The sequence below is a fragment of the Lingula anatina genome, chromosome 4, assembly GCF_051362555.1.
Source record: "Lingula anatina isolate TDL-2025a chromosome 4, LinAna3.0, whole genome shotgun sequence".
In the NCBI taxonomy this organism is placed as follows: Eukaryota; Metazoa; Brachiopoda; class Lingulata; order Lingulida; family Lingulidae; genus Lingula; species Lingula anatina.
In genome coordinates this window covers 19435921-19455146 of record NC_141770.1, presented here as the reverse complement: position 1 = coordinate 19455146, position 19226 = coordinate 19435921, and the positions used below count along the sequence as shown (strand labels likewise).

General features: G+C 40.1%; 1 protein-coding gene across 4 annotated transcripts in view; it reads right to left on the bottom strand.

The window, feature by feature from the left end:
• The window catches only part of LOC106169196 (uncharacterized), a 33710-nt gene extending 15093 nt beyond the window's left edge, over nucleotides 1-18617 (bottom strand). The window contains exon 1 of one of the 4 annotated variants that reach the window (XM_013548586.2): nucleotides 18224-18617. Coding sequence is in view for 3 of the 4 variants with exons in the window: in XM_013548584.2 (XP_013404038.2) it covers nucleotides 422-516 (95 nt within the window). In the remaining variant the exon portion in view is untranslated. Of the gene's footprint in view, nucleotides 1-421; nucleotides 1181-5293; nucleotides 5838-18223 lie in introns of those variants that run through there. The other 3 variants (XM_013548585.2, XM_013548584.2, XM_013548583.2) reach the window with 3 other exon arrangements.
• Nucleotides 18618-19226: the final 609 nt, after the last annotated feature.

Here is a 19226-nt window from a genome sequence, read left to right as displayed (position 1 = left end):
GAAAAGTACAAGGACGAAAATATCGAACGCTCTTTCTAAGTGAGGGGAAAAGATATTAAAGAAAACAGCCTAGTAAATGTAACTTGCGTAGAAATACGAGGACAGAGAAAACACATGAAGGCGGAAAGCACGAAGATTGGCATCTAGAATATGATATTTTCGGCATTCTCTCACAATAGAGAAGAGACCACGGGAAAACATTGCAGGAGACATAAAGTGTGTTATCTAAACTGCCTTCATACAATGATATTTGTATTAAAATAGTTTCGGTAGTGTAACAGAAGCTTAGCACATTTTAGCACTTTTATTTTGGTCATACCATAAAAATATTAAATGTATGGTAAACGACGATGGCTAAGCCCTTACTGTCCCCCTCCCTATCCCCCCCCCCCCCCCCCAATCACCAACCGACTATTCCTACCTGTATTCGGGGGTGGGGCAGTCCCTGTCTCCCACCGGCTGCATCCCGTTGCCAAGACAACTCCGATTAAGCAACTTCCAAGTTCCCATAATCATCCTGATAATCCGCCGGGTTTAAAAAAAATTCAAATATTATTCTAAAAGACTTGAAACAACAGGCCGCATCCTTACGCGATCGAAGTTACTGTGTGAGTAGAAAGGAAGCTACCCGAGAAAGCATTCCTTGGTGTTTATCCAGCGCTATACAGCCGAGAAAAAAAACCCTGAATGTTAGGTAGATGAAGCACAAGCTTTCCCGTTACAATAACAAGGCCTATTTTACAACTTTGTTTTTATCCATCGGACTATCTTCCACATCGTTGTGAATCACAGCTTTAATGAGGTCTGTTTCCTTTGGCTGACTCTGGGCTAATTTAATTGTTTTCTTGTCTGCATATCTCTTTCCAATTAAGTCGTAATACTTTCAGCACGATGGCACTCCTAGACTGTAAATAGACGATGAAGTCATACAGCAGATGATATGCTTGAACTTGAATGTCCTCCCGTTGTTCATAAACTCTCTCCTCTCTCCGCCCTCCACTCAGTCCTCTATCTTTCGATCTCTCCGAGTCACCCCTCTCTCTCCGGCTCTTTTACACCTGAATGAAGAAAGCCCATGCGTGCTGTAATTATATCTCTCCGTCGGGGCGCTTCGGGATGTTCCGTGCTCATCCGTCAAAACGTCAACCCTTCGACCTTCGCTCCCCCTCTCTTTCGGTCTCTCTCTCCACACTTAAAAAGCACACACTGCTGTTTTCCACTATCAAAGTAAACCAGGGTGTATTTCTCTCTCTCTCTCTCTCTCTCTCTCTCTCTCTCTCTCTCTCTCTCTCTCTCTCTAGCAGTTGGCTTCTTTTACAAAGGTACATATGGAAGAGCATCTGCCCACACGTTCAATTCGGCACTATCTCTGTAAACCCGGGACATTACGCATCTCCCTGTCAACCCATCAACATGAACAAGTCATCCTCATATGCATCTGTCAGATTTGGTCATGTGCCTTTGGCAACAACGTGCTCTTTGCCTCCCCTTGTCTTTATCGCAGTTGACGATTACATTATGGAATGGAGACAAAATAAAATAGATGGCGAAGTTGGAGAGAGGGTCGTAACGGGTGACCCACACAAGGGACGCTGCTGATGAAATGGCCAGAAAGCTTTCCAGCCATTTTGGGCTCTGGTACCCGGTTGTTCACATTCACTTTCTGCGACTCTCCCTCTCTTTAATACCAAAATATTCTAATTGTTCTTTGTAAATAAAACTCCAATGCTTTTTTTTTAAATCACAAAACCTCTTTTTTCGAAACCTGAGCCTTAGATCCGTTTCTAAAGAATAATAATAATACAAAGGCTGAAACTTTTGTCTTCGCCTTTGTTTTCGTAAATTGGCAGCTTTTCAGAACACCCTGAGTTTTATAGGTGTTGGCTTAGCGTGTACAGTCAATCTCTTTGCTACTCACACAGAGTGCTAAACAAAGTCGAAAAACGCTTTTCCGCCAAAATATGAGCTTTTGACCTAGGACTGAAACATTATCCTCGCCCCGTTTTCCTTAAACTGACATCATTTTGAGACAAAATGCATACATTCCTACTTGCAAAGAGGTGTCCGTAAACATGCCCTAGCTTGTTAAAGTGAACAACTAGCACTTGGTTTCGGATGTGTCTGAAAACCGCAGTCAAGGGGGCAGTACTGCAAACCTCTAAGTATCTAAGTAGGAAAAGTGCTTTTATTTCATTTTTTCTCTCTATTTTATTAGACCTGATAGACATTAATACTTTCATATAAACCGTTATCCGTTACAGAGACAGTTGGGGTGAGGGTGGGGGTGGGGGTGGCTTGATATCCATGATCCAGCAGTGTTTGTAGATTTCAGAAGTGTTTCCTATCAGCTGGCGGGAAGAGGGTATCAAGATGGGTGGCCAAATATTCCTTCTCTTGTCATTAAAAAAGCGCTGCACTCGGGAGCATTCCAAAGTACATGAAACATTTGTCTCAGGGCCTTTGTGTTTTTTCTTCCTTTTTGGATGGTCAGGAGGAGGGCCTGGATTTGTCGCTTTTTGTTCTGTTAAAGGGGGGGGAAGCTTTGGGTCCGCTTAAGTTATTTATACACCAAAAGACAAATGCATAAATGTATGCAACGAACGGCTATCGAAAAACCGTATTTTAGAAAAATTCTGCTCTAAGAAACCGCTAACAAAAGAACGTCAGTCACTGTCAATAAAACAGACACTGACATTGCGTGAAGTGTGAGGATCTTGTGAATATAAATACGGGACAATCCCAGGAACCGAGAGGACATGCGCACGCGCACGCGCACACGTACGTACGCACACACACGCAAGTACACGCACGCACAAACGCGCATTGGTTAAATAGAAAACCTTCTTCGACCCTAACTTGTCACAAAAACGTGTTTTTGCTGCAGTTAAACATTACAAAACTGGTGTCCATTAACGCATCCGACAACTGTGCAATATACAAAATATACACCCAGGGGGTTGTTTTACAGGAAAAAAATAGTCCCTACGTCCATTAAGCACACACGTCCTGTCAAATTTTATGTACCATTTAGCAAAGACGTATAATTTCGCCTACACGGTGAAGCAGAAAATTGCCAGGGGGTCGGAATCCCATACCTGGTGATTAGGTCTGTCTAATGTCTTCATTCCCAGTGCTCTCCGGGGAGAAACCGCCTGAATCACCGGCGAGATCGACAGGTGCTTGGTGAGATCAGGGACAAATAAGGCGAATTATTTGTCCAGGGTGAGATACAGGGACGTTTTTCTTTGTGTTGAAGTTTTCAACCGTTTTAGTGGCTGTCGTTGTTGTGCGGTAGGTGCGAACATAGACACTGGAAGCGCAATCCTTTGTGCTAAGAGTTCAGTTTTTAATCATCGACTTTATTATTGGGGAAGAAGTGTGAAGACGGATACCAGAACGTGTGTTCTTTGTACTTTGTATCTATTCTTTTATCAACGTTGTTATCACTGCTGTACAATACACAGACGTTACCCCTTTCTCCTTTTCTCTGAACGATAAGGACATTTTAGCCCCCCCCCCCCCCCCCCACTTTCTGAAAGATGGACAGGTGTGATAAGATGAATACCATTTCTTCCCGTTGTATTTTCCTTTACTTAATACTAGATATATAATCATATTACTATGGTCGTGTTGCTTCAATACAAGGACAGTCGTTATCTCAACAGCAAGCCTCTTCTCGCTGATAAAGTATTCTAGCTATTTTTATTTTCTTTGAAAGAAGGTGTTTGCACCTATCCGTGACTTATTATGTGGAAATTTGGACATCACGGTTTGACCTCTCCTCTCTCTCTCTCTTTCTCTCTCTCTCACACACACACACGAGAGAGAGAGAGAGAGATTGTCTAGGGCATGGTGGTTATATTTAATGGTCTACCAAGTAATTGTAAGTCTATAGTCAAGTAAATCGCTATTTCAACCTATTTGAAAAAAATATTAAATATCAGGCAGCGTGGGAATAGTTTCATACTGAGCTTATTACTAATGTTGTGGCGATGACAAATTCACCTGTGACAAGAGACGAGCACAGGTCATACATATATCACACATTGTATCTGATTCTACGGTTTATATATCTCATCACAACACAGCTAAACAACTCGTAAGCGGTTAGCTCAAGGAGCAAGGGGTATCGAATTTAAGATCTTTTTATTTTCATGCCCAAGACGAAATGAGTGAACCTTGTAGTAAGGACCCAGTAACCAGACAAAGAGTCTTTACTTTATATCAAGGTACCAATCGCATTTTGAAAAGTTTCCCATCCACCAAATACGATGTCATGTTATCCCGAGATGCGATAAATACTTCTCTCAACTTTTCCCATATAGTTGAACAAAATCACACAACTCAGACCATCTAAAATAGCACTGACTCTCTAATTAATACACTTCTCTCATATTGAAACACACGATAATGGGAGCATAACCGACAATTTGCGGCTGAGGAAAAAACCGAGGTTTGCTTTTATTGTTCTCCTCGATACCGGCTTCCTGACCTTATAGTAAGTAATAGTAACTTGTTGTTTGTCATTATTTTCCTGTAGTTTATTCAATGAATTAATTAATTTATTTATTTTCTTTATAAAATCCATCAAGCCTTTTTTTTATCAAGAAGACAAATGTCAGTCCTCTATTCTCGCCTTTCACCGGTCGAGTTAATGTTGTCACTAGTGCCTCAATCCGTCACAGAGCCTAGATTAATATGTCATTGTTTTAAAGGTGCCGTTGGAATTTTTTAACTGACAGCCCAGGCATCATGATAGATAGCACCCACGGTAACAGGGTCGTTAGATTTGACAGTCAAGATCTAATTATTTCCAAAACATCAACTGATATTATTGCGGTGTTTTATGGTTAGGAAGGAAAAGTGAAATGGGGCTAAAAGCTCGGGGACGCAGCGTCGGGAACGCGCGAATCATTCGGTTTTAACTGACTGGGGGTCAGCCAGAAGATGACCACATCACATCAAACCAGTATATTTTGAAGTCCTAGTTGAACGCGGCTTTGAAGTCTGAAAGTTCATACGGTCAATGTTTTTAAGACGCTGGTGACATGTTCCCTTGGGGAAAATTCGAAAAAAAAAACGCGACATATCAGAAGATATAGTCTAGATATACTTCAAAGGAAAGCACTGTCGTCACATTTTTTTTAAAAGAAAGACCTGCCTGTAAAAGTAGGCAGATCGACAACATCGCCCTTTCAGGTAAATAAAATGTAGACACGTTCGAGGGAGAGCGACGTCCTATTTCGTCTGTACTTCACATATATCCTACATTTTATATGAACGTTGCACTTACCTTGTCTGCTGGTTGCCCATTTTGACGTGTGCATTCCTCGGTGTCCGAACAATTCTCTAGTCAATCTTGACTTCACAGATGTATAATAACAAAATATTCAAATGACTCCAGTTGAGTCAAAAACAAATAGTGTGGGAATTATCCCGTAAGCGAACACTCATGCTTTAAAAAAAGAAGAGCTCCTTCGGCGTTCCCGCCCGCTGATCTATTTTTTCCTCGGGGAAGTCAGAGTGCATTCCAAGTGGAGGTGAAAGCTCTTCACGCCGATTTACACCTGTCGTTCCTCTCTCTTCTTCTATCGATGTCTCACTCCGTTCATATCGATATCTTGAGTGATTAAAATTGACAGCAGCGTTCGCTCATGCGCTGTAAAGTCTTCGCTCATATTAGTCACTCTCTCTCCCTATCTCCTCTTGTTATTGTGTCGGATTCAATACACAGAAGTGAACAAAAATGACCCAAGTTTACATCCAGTTCCTCCGTCGTTTTCTTCTCTTTAAGGCTTATTGTGATGATTTCAATAGAACAAGTGGATAAAATGATAGCGCACTATCTGGCCCTCATCAGTCCGAACTGGAAAATCTCCTTGCGATAATATGCAGATATACTTCAGTTAAACCAGGTGGAGGAAGATAATAAGTTTGTGGAAACTTTATCAGAGTTAATGCTCGACATACCTAGCTTTAATTACCCAACAGACGCAGTCGAGCGAATCCTCCCGATTTGTCATGTACCGACCGGTTATCATAGCGTTCCCCTACCCCCCTCAGCCACGAGCTCGCCGTTACATTCTAATTTCATAAATGGCTTATGATCATTTATTTTAATTTATTTTGATTTGTTAATTTTTTTTTTTTTTGGGGGGGGGGTTATTAATTTTTTTGTGAAGCATCATCTTTTATGGTTCAAAGTTTTTACCTGGATAACTTTTTAGCAATTAGACTACATGAAGAATCATGCCAGAATAATGGAGTATCTTCGGCGGTGCTTTCTTTGAAGGTCTTTCATTATAGCTTCTCTTCAACTTCGACACGACTTCGACTTTACACTTTCGAGGCTTCAAAAACTGCAGAAAGTTATCAATAGCAAAAAACGAAGAGTGAGCATCAAAATGAGCGAAAGGTTTGAGGGACAAGCCACCGCTGTAAGCCTGTAGAAGAGGCTCCCTCTCTCGCACTCGTGCTACCTGAGGGAGTACCTTGATAATATCACTCCTACTAGCGGATAAATACACTAGATAGAGTTAATTGTCCAAACTGAATATACGCTGATGTTGAGACAAGGAAACAAGCGATGTCATAGAGAATGATAATTTGCCTAGGTAATTGCGAATATCGCGTATCTTATTTTGTCACGGGTAATTCGAAATTGTTTTTATAACAACAGTGATAATGTTGGCCGAATAGTTAGAAATAAACAAGGAAATGAATTTTAATTTAATTTGAAAATGTTTACACGAAAGGAGAGGATAAGTGGATTTTGAAAGGGGGTGGGACATTTTTAAGCTTATTCCTGATCATCAACCATTTTTTTTATTTTCGTGTATATTACTATCCAAATATATTTTTGAAGGAGGAAGGCAAAGGGCAATGAAAAAATGTCGTGTCTTCATGAAAAAATTAAATTAGATGGATAGCATCAAAGGGCAAATAATGAGTGCCTTTAAATGGGACCAATTTTTTTTCGTATCTTGTCTACATCAAGCGCAAGGGCGCAGGCAATTATGAGGCAAACTGCTTGATAAATAACAGTCAAAACACAAGGCATGAAGAAAACAAGGAAATCAGCTCAGAAAAACAGAAATAAGTGTATCCATTACAGTGGGCGTGGGGTTTGTTCTAACGGTGCGCGAGGGGTGATAAATTTGTGGTCTTGCACCTCTAATAACTACCTATACAGGAGGAAGAAAATTAACTAGAAGACTATAGCTGGGTCGAGTGTACGAGTTTGGGGTCTGTTGATCTGAGATATATTAGTCCACTAGATGCTACGGGAAAGAGATAGAGAAAAGACAAATACTAGTATAAATACGTTTGGTCTTTGAAACGAAGTAGGGAGAGGAGATGGATTGCTAAAATGTAACTTTCTTGTCTGTCATATCATATTTCTCATCTCTCATCAGTTGCGTGAGTGTGTGCGTGTGTGTGTGGGGGGGGGGTGAGGAAAAGTTTTTTCGTGTACTCTTTACGCGATATATGATGCCATTTTTCCTTTGCTGTTCCGTGTACAAAGTGGTATGTACAACTACTCCAAAATAAATTCCCATTATTAGGAATTTTACCATCACCATATTCATTGTGACGAATTATTTTGAAAGAGATGGAGAGCGGGGGGAGGGGGGGGGGGGTAAAAGGAGCAAGAGATAGCAGATATTTTATCTTGATGAGGTCACACTTCGTCATCGTGAAACTACGAGATATGACGTCACACAGTAGATCAGAGAGATTGTGTGAGAGATTCCGATTAATTGGTGCGTTGATATGGTCATATTCCGTGTCAAGAAAACTATGGAGATAATAACCAAAGAAAGATAAAAAATAATTATAACCTGAGAGAGAGAGAGAGAGAGAGAGAGAGAGAGAGAGAGAGAGAGAGAGAGATGGAGAACAGAAAAGGGTATAGATGGAAACCATTATTCCTCTCAAATTTCATATTATTCCACCGTGCACAATCATAAATACCCGGATAAAATACTGGGGCGGGTAAGAAAAAAGCACACGCCTTTTTCACTATGTACGAACGGAAATCCTCTCATATATCACAAAGGTCTCCCTAAAAAGGTAGTAGACTGACGCTTTGTGTGATATTAAGACCATGCATCTCACCTTGACACTTCTTCCTCATAAACCCATTATTCTTTACTCTGTCTTTTCTATAATCCTGTCCCCGCTAAATGTTCTTTTCTTTATATTACATCGATTCACAACAAAGACATTTCCTGTCTATAGTGTTGTGCTTTTTGAGACGCGACCTGGCCCTGGGGGTCAGAGGTCGGGGGACTTGTCTGAGACAAGAAGACTACTTCACGCTGAGGTAAAGAATTAGACATCAAGGCTCCAAACAAAGTGACATGTCTCTCACACAGGGGTGACATACACAGGGTTTAGGTGTCACTGTAACCTGCCGGTGAGGTACCCTCTACCAGGGTGGCAGATTATATAGGGAAAAACGGAAAAATCCAGACCCAGACCAAAATGACTGTCTATCTATCTAGAGACATATCTGTGAATATCTGTGAAAAATCAATCTGTTGTCCTGGTAGCGAGTACCGGTGAGGTATGCGAGTGATGGACTTTTTGCAGGGATGAAGGAAACGCCACGCCCTTTTTCTTCCAGTGAACCTGGCGATATTGTGATACAGTCAAAGCTTCCTACATTTGCACATTTACATCATGTTAACTCTTAAATATATATCCTTAATCCTATCTTGTAATTTTTATGCAATTGTCTATAAAATAATGTGAAAATATCAGCCGCCATCCCACTGCATATGAAGCACAGCCTAGATTATTATGCTGTACAGTAAAAAAGAATTCAGTGCTACACAATCAACTAATCCCACCAGGTTTAACACACATGGCACAAATAAAAGAACGCCAGCTTAATATAATAATAATAATAATTTATTGAGCACATGAAATGAGTGTACATTTATAGGCTCTCTACACTACTAATTATAATATACTTAAGTTTAAATACATGTATATAGTAATAATAAAGTTAAAGTATAATACCAGGTGTTATCTCAATTTGGATAGCTTCCGTTTTCTCATAGCACTGTTTATAAACTTTACAAGTGCGGACACACCTCTCTCATTTGACACATTTAATAGGGCGGATAGTGTATCGTCTGCTAGACCCTGCACATTTACCTCTGGTAAGGCAGCAAATAATGTTTCTCTGTCTAGATTATAAGTAGTACACTCAAGAAAAAAGTGAGCTTCATCTTCCATTGCATTACAGTGAGGACACTTTCTGTCCTCAATTTTTGTTTTGGGGTGGGTATATCTGCCTCTTTCAATCTCTACTGTTAATGAACACGCGATGCTCAAATGTGCAACTCTGATCTGTTCATACTGTTAATAACGCAATGCTCGCTTTGTCGCAAGCTGAGATAGACTTTTAAAATTACACTAGTTGCACACTTGGTGTGCTCATCGTTGACTTCACTACCTCGCGCAGTGTCTCAGTTTTACGGATCTTGCCCCGCTGGCCATCATGCATTTCAGGTTCACATTCTTTTTTTTTCTTTTGGGAAATTATGCTCAATTTCCCATTGTTATGAGTTCTAATTTGGCTAACAATTAAATTCAAAACAGGTTTTTGTTGGCTGAGAGCAGAAATATGGCGTCGAGGGGGAAGGGGAGGGGGGAGGGGGAGAGACAGAGGGGAATGAGACATTCAAGCACTCACACCACAGACACAACTAAGACTATCAATGTCCAACAAGTCTCGTTCAATAACACCCATTGTCCCTGTGGGGCCGTAGCGATAGTCCGAAGGTTCAATAGTCCGAAGGTTCATTGGTCCGAATGTTCACTATAGAACCTTCGGACCAATGAACCCTTGTTTAAAAAATCGATAAAAATGTTACCACTTTTCGGACCAATGAACCTTCGGACCAATGAACCTTCGGACTATCGAGACGCCCCCGTCCCTGTGATACTGAATCTATTTGACGAACGCTACACCCGATTTCACACATTATGCATGCGGTACTTTGACGCTACTGGCTAAAGTATATCTAATACACGGAACGTGAAGTAAAGAAATATATAATATTGATCTCTGATGTGGAGAATGGAGGTATGTCTGACAGAAGAAAAGAGGAGTGAACAAACAGATTCCAATGCTGTGTTTGCTGTGTGTGACCGCTGCGACCTTGGGTTGATATATTGGGACCTTGGCCCTAGATACCAACCCCGTCATGGAAATTTATCCGAAATAGCTAAAACAAGGCTGTTGACACTAGGTGACGTCATAAGAGACTAAAACCGTGCGAGAATCTGCGTGAGGTGGGCGCTAACTTTTCAGTGATAAGGGTGAAACTGTACGCACCGGTTGAGAAAGCAATACAAAATGAATACGCAAATCATGGTGGATACGATATACCATAATTCGAAAGAATTCTAGAGAAAACAACCAGAAAAGACACATCCGTGGCTAAATTCTGTCAGCCTTTTTTCGTTGCCGCACTGCTACCGCCAGTTTGCCATTGATTGTACACTAGGTCGGGATAATTTGGGTTATTTAAGATGGTTTCCATAGTAACATTTAATGTATAACGCAATAGGTGAGACTCCTCAGGGACACTCGGTAGGGGGGGGGAGGGGGAAGAAGGTGAAACTAGCACTAGCAGGAAAAGAAGAAAAGTCCTCATGAACACCTTCATGCTCAGAATGATCGCAACACCGTGCTCGTATGAAGAGAATTCGACGCCAGTATTTGACAAGCAGGGTTCATTTTCCGGTATATAACCCACATCTTCACTTAATTTTTATAATGGCGTCTTGGTTAGTTGTTCAGCCGACAAATTTGACGTCATTCTTCAAAGTGTCACTCTCCAGTTGTTGCAGATTTGACATTTCGGTTATTTTTTTGGTTATTTTCAGAAAATACTCGCCACACACACACACACACACACACACATATATATATATATATATATATATATATATATATATATATATATATATATATATATATATATATATATATATATATATATATATTTTTTTTTTTTTTGAGTGGTAAAGTACAAAATAAAATAAAGTTCCCATTATTACCTTGATATAATTTACTGAAAAGCTATTCAACTTAACATTTTTAACACATTAACCCGGGGTTCACTGTTAATGTACATAAAAACGCATTTTCCAACATTTGTTTGGGATTCACTTTGTGTGAAATGCACTTTGTATACGTTCTAATGAGACTTAAACAGGAATGAACGATTTATTTATTGCTTAATAAGTGACATGTCTCTTTTCCACATTTTATTTAGGCATGTCACGAGGCATATAGAATCATAGTCAGACTTGTAAAATAACTGTCGTGTTTACGCAGGTTTTTTCACAATTTCATTCGAACCAAGCACAACGACTCAAACCTTTGTGGGCACCTTCCCCCTTCCTGTGTGTAAATGTAGCTAAAGTAGGCGTTTACCCGATAAATGTGCATCGCATTGTGCCATAACAACTGGTACCTTGTCTAACTTTGCCTCGCCTAGTACCAGAAGAGCGCCCTAGAGTAGGCGCAGGCGCATTTGACATTTTCATTAATGAATACATCATCTTGATTCCACTTTATCTGATAAAGTTACATGTTTCAGTCAGTTTCTCTCACACACGGCAGAAAGCAGACTTCGCGGCCACGCATTCCTTATTACAACGGACCGATAATCATATGAGACATGTTGCAATGGGAGATTTGTTGTTAAGGAGTAACATTTACACCCACCGCGACCACGTGCGGTAACAAAAACAACGAGAGTATCCAATTTATCTGGCTTAACGTAACACGAATCCCACACAATCATATTTAAGAGCTAATCCACAGCTATCAGGAGATCGAATATATCATCCTAAAATGATTTTAGAAGAGGGGATTTTTTTTTCTGAAAAGAATTACGCGCACGCTACCACACACAATAGGCAAAAAAGTTTGTAGCTAAGAGAGTGACGGCGCACTTACGTAACTCTCTGGAATAAGCAACCATTCAACATCTAGTAATTTATAAAGATTATGATAAAATCCCAGGCTGAGAGAAAACACCTACGAGTGAGATTTCATTTTCGGGAAACCTTTGAGATGAGCTTGCAAACACGAGTCCTTCACGTTTGCAACAGAAGCCTTACCTTAACGAAAAACATGACACGTTTTTTTTATGTTATATTCTAGAAAACCTCCAGGCTATTATGATAACTCTAGCTAATTGCAAAATATGAAAAAAAATCTAGTATTCGTGTCAGTTCGTGGGTGGTATATTGTCTTTTAGGAATTAAGCAATTTTCAAATTTATCTTCCAAATATACTGCCGTCCTATTCCATGTATTGATATAATACTAAATCTGTTCAGATATTGGAACATCGTCAGAAATGATCTTAAAAAGAAGGCAAGTGAGTGATTTTTGCATATTTGAAATTCCGCAATTCTCTTTAATAGAGGAAATTAGTATAATAGAAATACATTCTCTTTAATAATGTGAATCTTTTCTGATTTTTCTTTTCATAGAAAGGCTCTAGCTATCAAGATTTGTTGATGTCAGGACCAGAATATATTTCTACAATGATTCCTATAATGATTGTATGATAACAGCGCTGAAACTATACATCTACCGAGATAATAATCACGTGGTACAGTGCTGACGTAACAAGATAGCCCGCTCGCATTTATTTGAAAGATGATTTCACCGAGACTATTATGAAGTTTTTCGTTGGATAATGTCAAAGAGGCTATTCATTATATCGTCCAGATTAGAGGTGAAAAGACCAAAATGACAGGTTACGAGTTTTGGCCCAATCTCCACGTACAGATAAGTTGAGGTACTTGAGCCTCGCTTACACAGTTGTCTGATCTGATAGCTCACCTTGGTCGGGTTGACTTTTTTTACATCCCAAAATTGTACACTACGCAGCTTTGCCTTTCACGACCGCCTTAGAAAGGGTTATTTGTATTAGTTTTATATCTAGCTCATAACCGATTGTAATATTGCTCTTGTGTCAATAAAAAGTTATAATGTTTTTGGATAAACTGCGCTGCTAACTCGCCAAAGACAATTACGATATGGTCCACAGTTTTGTCAATGTTAGAAACGATTGTCTCAGTTTGTCAGTTAAGCTTAAATTTTCCAGATGTATTCGTTTCAAGATATTACTGATAAAAATAACTTATAGAGGATAATAAATGAAATCCACTTTGATAGGGGCTTTAATCAATGTTTCCCGTTATATCATAAGCATCGACATATAAAATGTGTTTGACCTTGTTGATAAATGAGGTCTGCATTTCGTCAAATCTCTTTCCATTATCTTTAAACCGTTTCTGGGGAGTCCAGATATGATTGCTGTCAGAATGAAAACACGCTTATCGGGGGATCTAGTTTTCTATGATTCAGAAATAATTTGTGTTAGATCGGAGACAAACATATCATTAGACCTTTTGAGGTTTCTGCACCGATTTCAGTTCCATTATTTTCAATCCGTCTTTATATACCTAGGAATTATTACGGTCATGTTATTCATAAAGCCCCCTTAAGTATTTTGTTATATTCTGGTAATGACAGATATCACGCCGTTTTCACAAATCTAACATAACCCCAAACTTCAGTGGTCTAAAAATGACTCGTTACTGTTTTTCCCAGGTCGTTATCTGTACTTTTCTATTGCGACCGGGCATGAAATACTCCTGTTTATGTTTATTATATACCCCGACTGTATTATTTCTGTAAAATCGTTCTTATAACGATTTCGACAAAATCAGTATCTTATAAAATATCACACGCATGCAAGAATGACTTCTGTTTTGTTGTTATAATTCATAACAAGCAAGATTGTATTACGTTCTTAATGTTAGGAACGTCCTTGATCTAGATTGGACAAGACGCCATGTAGTTGACTCTTTAAGTGCAGAGAGCGTGCTTGTTCCAATTCCCCAATCAAACATCTGATTAGCTCCACAAATTGCTGTCTATATAGCGGGACATTGTTGTCTTAAAACCGGAAGAGACAACCGACCTGTGTGTCACACGAGAAATATGCTCTCAAAAATTGCATAACAGAACGGTTTTGAGATTTGTAAAACACAAATAGTAAATTTCAGGCTTCTTGTAGTTAGCACGGTAAACAAATATATTTATCCAGCTATTCACATTTTGGTTTCGAAGCCCTCCTCTCCATATTCTTGCATTTGCCTTAATTTTGTAATCGGCTTCATCTTGGATAATGCGTATGGATATGCCGGGGATTAAGAACGTGGATATTGGCTTCAGATATGCAATGTACAGTGTTGTCTTCGACGCAGCTTAAACTGGGTTCCCATACCTAGACCGATCTAACAGGATCGATCCATCTCCAAGGGGTTTCTCGCTAACTGCTTTCAGCATAAGCGGCTTAGATGTCTGGCACGCCCACTGAGGCTGCTAAACGATAATTAATTACCCCCTAGCAGCATCAGTATCTGGGCCACTGAAGTTGATTGCAATTTAGCGAGAATCCCCTTGGAGATAGATCGATCCACAATTAGTACGATAGGGACTGGGAATGGTCCCTTAGACACACGAAGACATTACCTTTTACGTACAGCCTTATTACAGTATGTAGACTATACAAAACTTCATCCTCTACAGATGACCGGAGAATCTAATCCGTCGCTTTCAATATGCCCAAACTACCCTATACCCACTTAAACGCAGGGTGACAGCATCAGGTTCTAAACTATTTCTAAATATTTAAAGATGTTGAGGAGTTGATGCCTCACATTGTGTGGCTATATTGATTGGAACATTGTCCAAATAAAGGTGTACAAGCAAAAGTGAGATAACATTGATAATAGAACGACTGTTCTCCAATAAAAGCAAGAATCTGATTATTTGCCTAGCTGCATAATTATTATTTTAAGTTTATAAGAACGCTATGTGAATGCTACGTCGTGTTTGTAAGAGAAATTCTTGTATCCAGCTGTATAACCGAAAGAAAAGATCTACCAGGTTCTAGCCTCTGAGCTGTCATGCCGGAAGATCTTAAAGATTTCGTTGGTAAAAAAGTAAAATTCATACCGACCAACTGGGGAAATTTATTCTGCTATGCCCAACAATTGACTAAGGTGATGCAAAAAAACAATGCTTCTGAAAAGAAACACTCTTGAGGCTCTTCAAGAGACGCCAACTATCTGGACCGCTGTGTGTGTGTGTGTGTGTGTGTGTGTGTGTGTGTGTGTGCATGGGTGCTTGCATGCAGTGTTTGTTTGAGAAGAGGAGCAGGCCATTAAAAACCGATTAGTCGAGGGGCTGTGCATTTGGCCCCCAAACATTGCACCTAATAATACATTCTTGAGACCTTAACGAGCAAAGCAGATCTTGAAATCAGCATTTCAGACCGCAGTTTCCTGACGGAAGCTAACTGTTGTGAAATTGCAGTGTAAATAGTTCGTATAATAACATGAAAATGTATCAAAAATGTGGTGAAAAGAAAGTGTTGGGGTGAAGCTGTTGTTGTTTAATTTGGAAAGTGAAAATAGTTTAATGAGCGCTCGAATAAAATAATAAAATACTGTCTTTATTAGAAAACAGTGAATGACAATTAATGTTGTTTGACCATTTTTCACCAGGTATGAACTGAAATATTTGAAGCACTCAAGCGGAAACCAGACTGTCCACTTAAAGCAGCGGTGACCATCCGTTCGACCACGGCTGAGCTCCTCCCTGATGAAGGGTCCTGATCAAGGTGACCGTCACCAGGACGCCGTAGGACATTGGTCATTTATCACTAATTATTACCTCACTTGTCCGTGCACCGGTACTGGTCAGCGCTAAGGAACGCGATCTGATGATTAAGCAGGGGCCGTTGTTTTGAAGTTTTTCTAACTGACAGGTACCCTGGGTGTCAGAGCACGGGTCGTGACACTCTTCCTCAATCTGGCCACACCCTGGTCGTCACGGCGAGAGAGTACCGTCGTTCGCCACGTCATTTCGGCAGTAAACAGCCAGTTGTTTACACCCGGCAAATCTTCGATTTTATAAATAACTCTTCGCTTTCCAATACACATCTTAGGTGTTATGCGCAGATCTTCCACTTTATATACAAAGACATGTTCTTAATGAGTAGGCGCTGAATTTAATGAGGGTACATGCTATTAAAATCTATCACATTTTTTTCTCTTTTCCACTACCTCCGCTCCTCCTCCACATAAACACACACACACTCAGCTGCATATATATCAACCAACCCCAAGTAAAACATGTATTTTTTGGTACTCGTAACACTGGATCCCTTTGCTCTGTTTGCCGCCCATTGTCGACCTGTTCTCAACCTAGGTCTTCTTGCACATGTGCTCTGCGGCTCTGTGGTCTCTTGGTCAGCAATACAATCAATTAGCAGTCGTTTTTATTTATCTGCTAGCCTAAATCTCATTGTTACAGAGATAATGGTAGCGTGGCTACTTCACCCATGTCTTCTCCCTATTTACACAGATCTGTATATTAAGTCACTTTGGTATGTGTTTTCAATCAAATATTTTCTGTGTCAATCAGCATAAACTGTATGAATAGCCCCAACTCATTCCTTACATTTTAATTAAAATCACTTTGACAGGTTGCCATCAATTATTTTCGCTTTGTGCAAAAGAGCATTAACGCCAAAATAGCTAAAAAGTCCATGCCATGCAAAAAAAATCGGGCAAAGTTGAAATGAGTTTATGTTATTGCATCCGCTTTCCACCGGCTAAATCAATCCAAGTTCAAATTGAGTCTTTAGTAAGAACAATAAACAACCAAGCCGATTCTTTTTGCCTAGAGTTTTTCCTATCATTATACAGTGTATACTCATTATGTTGACAGTGACATTTAGTGTGTCGTATAGCGCACGTCTCACTGCTTGCGACCAATTATAAATTCCTGATACTAAAATCAATGGTATTATCTTATTTCACAAAGAAAGCTAGAGTAATTTCTCACCTTATAAGCACAGAATTTAGATTTTGCATTTTCAGAAAGGATGATTCATTAATTATTTTGAAATATTTAAAATGAGGACTAATTTGGGTTACAGCCAGAAAGCCAATTTGTGAGTCCCAAAGTTTTTGATATCTTGACATGATAGGGACTTCCATAGGCAAACATTATTATCATGCTGTTTTTCTTAACGTTCGTATATGACGGCGATCGCAGTTATAAACCGACAGCCACCAGTCCAGCAGTATCCCACCTACACTGGTATTTTCTAAGAATTGCCCATTGCAGAGTTGGTAACCGTAAAAAGGACCGATGACTCTGCAGAATCCCGTCTTATTTTGGTGCCCGTGTGAACGCATCTGTACGCCTTCCTAACTGTTACATCATTATTTCGATATATATATATAACAGGAACAGGTTAGACGCTGCATTAGTGTTTCTCTGAACTCTCACCGGTAACAACGTTATTATGTAAACAGACCATGATGCAGGCATATAGTATATACTTAACGATCTAAATGTCGATAATATACACGCATGCTACTGTGTATCAGCTACATGGCCATGGGCTATGTACAAAGGCGACTTCTGATTTATACAGTAACAATGAGACAAGCGGGTCTCCCTGTGTGCCAGCGAGTAACAATGGGCAGTACCCCCCTCTCTATTTCAATTTTCTCCATTCACCCCTCTAGTAATAAAACTATAACCTGTGGAACCCAGGGTGAAGCATTTATCATAGCATGTTGTAGTACACAGAGTCAGCCAAACCCATGTCCCTCAGGGTGACAACAGATGACAATTCGGCATAATTTCCACACACGGACCCCCCAGCCCCAATATGTGACCGTCACCTACTTGTTAGCACGGGTGACACATTTGATATACCTGTCACTGTGAACAATGCAGGTTAAGGCTCGACATTTTACCGCGTTTCCCGCTTAAAGTGGAACGCACACACTCACGAAGTTAAAAACACATAGCACAAGGACATGTGTGAAGTGAAGCCGAGTTGAAGTCGGTTCAGTTAACTCGATCTTAGCTGATAATGAAAACGTTCTTGCTCATTGCTTTCTACTTATATAAGGCGATTTTAAGCGTGTATTTGTATATGTCTGTGTCATACATGCATATGAATGTAGTGAAGTTTTATAAAATTAAAGACAGCGCATGTTCCAGGGGAAGTTATGACCCGTTTTGACAGCCTGCTTTGAATGGGTAGGCTGAGTACGTAACAGTGCAGACAGATGAAACAACTTACCTTTCTCTCTCTGCGGACAATTTTCAATAGGCTGATCCGTCCTCTTCAACCTTCTTCATCTCGATCAGGCGCTGGTAGCTCACTAATCCCTCAGTCTAAACAACACTGGTCTTTAACTAGCCACTGCCCACACTAGTCACTCATATAACTCCAGCAATGGAAGCTCGAGCATCTCACGAATCTCCACAGTTCACCATAAATCTTGGGATCTAACTCCGGTTGCTACGGCGATAAGCCTCAACGGATCGACCGGGCGCAGGCCTCGGAAAGATGGGCATCCAGATGAAAGAGAAATGTTGTCGAACGTTCCCCGAGTCCAGCGACCTCAAAGACGGCCTACATTGATTGCAGCCATAAACCCTGGCCCTTCTGTCCCTTCCGAATGAATGAACTAGGCTGGCGTATTAGTTTACATTGCGCCTTGGTATGCGGCTGTTTATAATAATAAAGGACCGGGCCAGGAAACCATTGTGATTTGGCCGAGCGGGACTGCTTGATATTGGGGCTAATTTAACTGGACTTGTGGTCGAATTATTGTGTTGGCTTCCTTTTTATTTTGTTCGGGAATTAAAATAAGCTTGCTTTTCTAATTCGGCATACAAATTAATTGCTAGGATTTTCTGTGCCGCAGTGTGACATTCCGGATTTATGAGGGCAGAAAGTGAGAGAAGAAGGGGATATATGTTCTAATTCAATGTTAATTAACTGAAGCCAACTTTTTATGCTTTTTGTTATTCTGGAATTAAAATCAGCGTGATTTTCTAATTACAGAGCAATTAGTTTCTGTTTTTTTTTTCTTTTTTTTTGTATTTTGTCACTCAGCAGGCGGATACAGACGATGCACTTCATATCGTAGCGATACATGCGGCGGTCTGCAATATTTGTGATATTTTTTCTCGGAGTAAAAAAGTTTTCTTCCCAATTAGTACACAAATGCCCCTTGTTACAGCCGCTGCTTGATAATACAGTCACCGGGCTGTGAACTGTCTTTGCTCCACGGGCG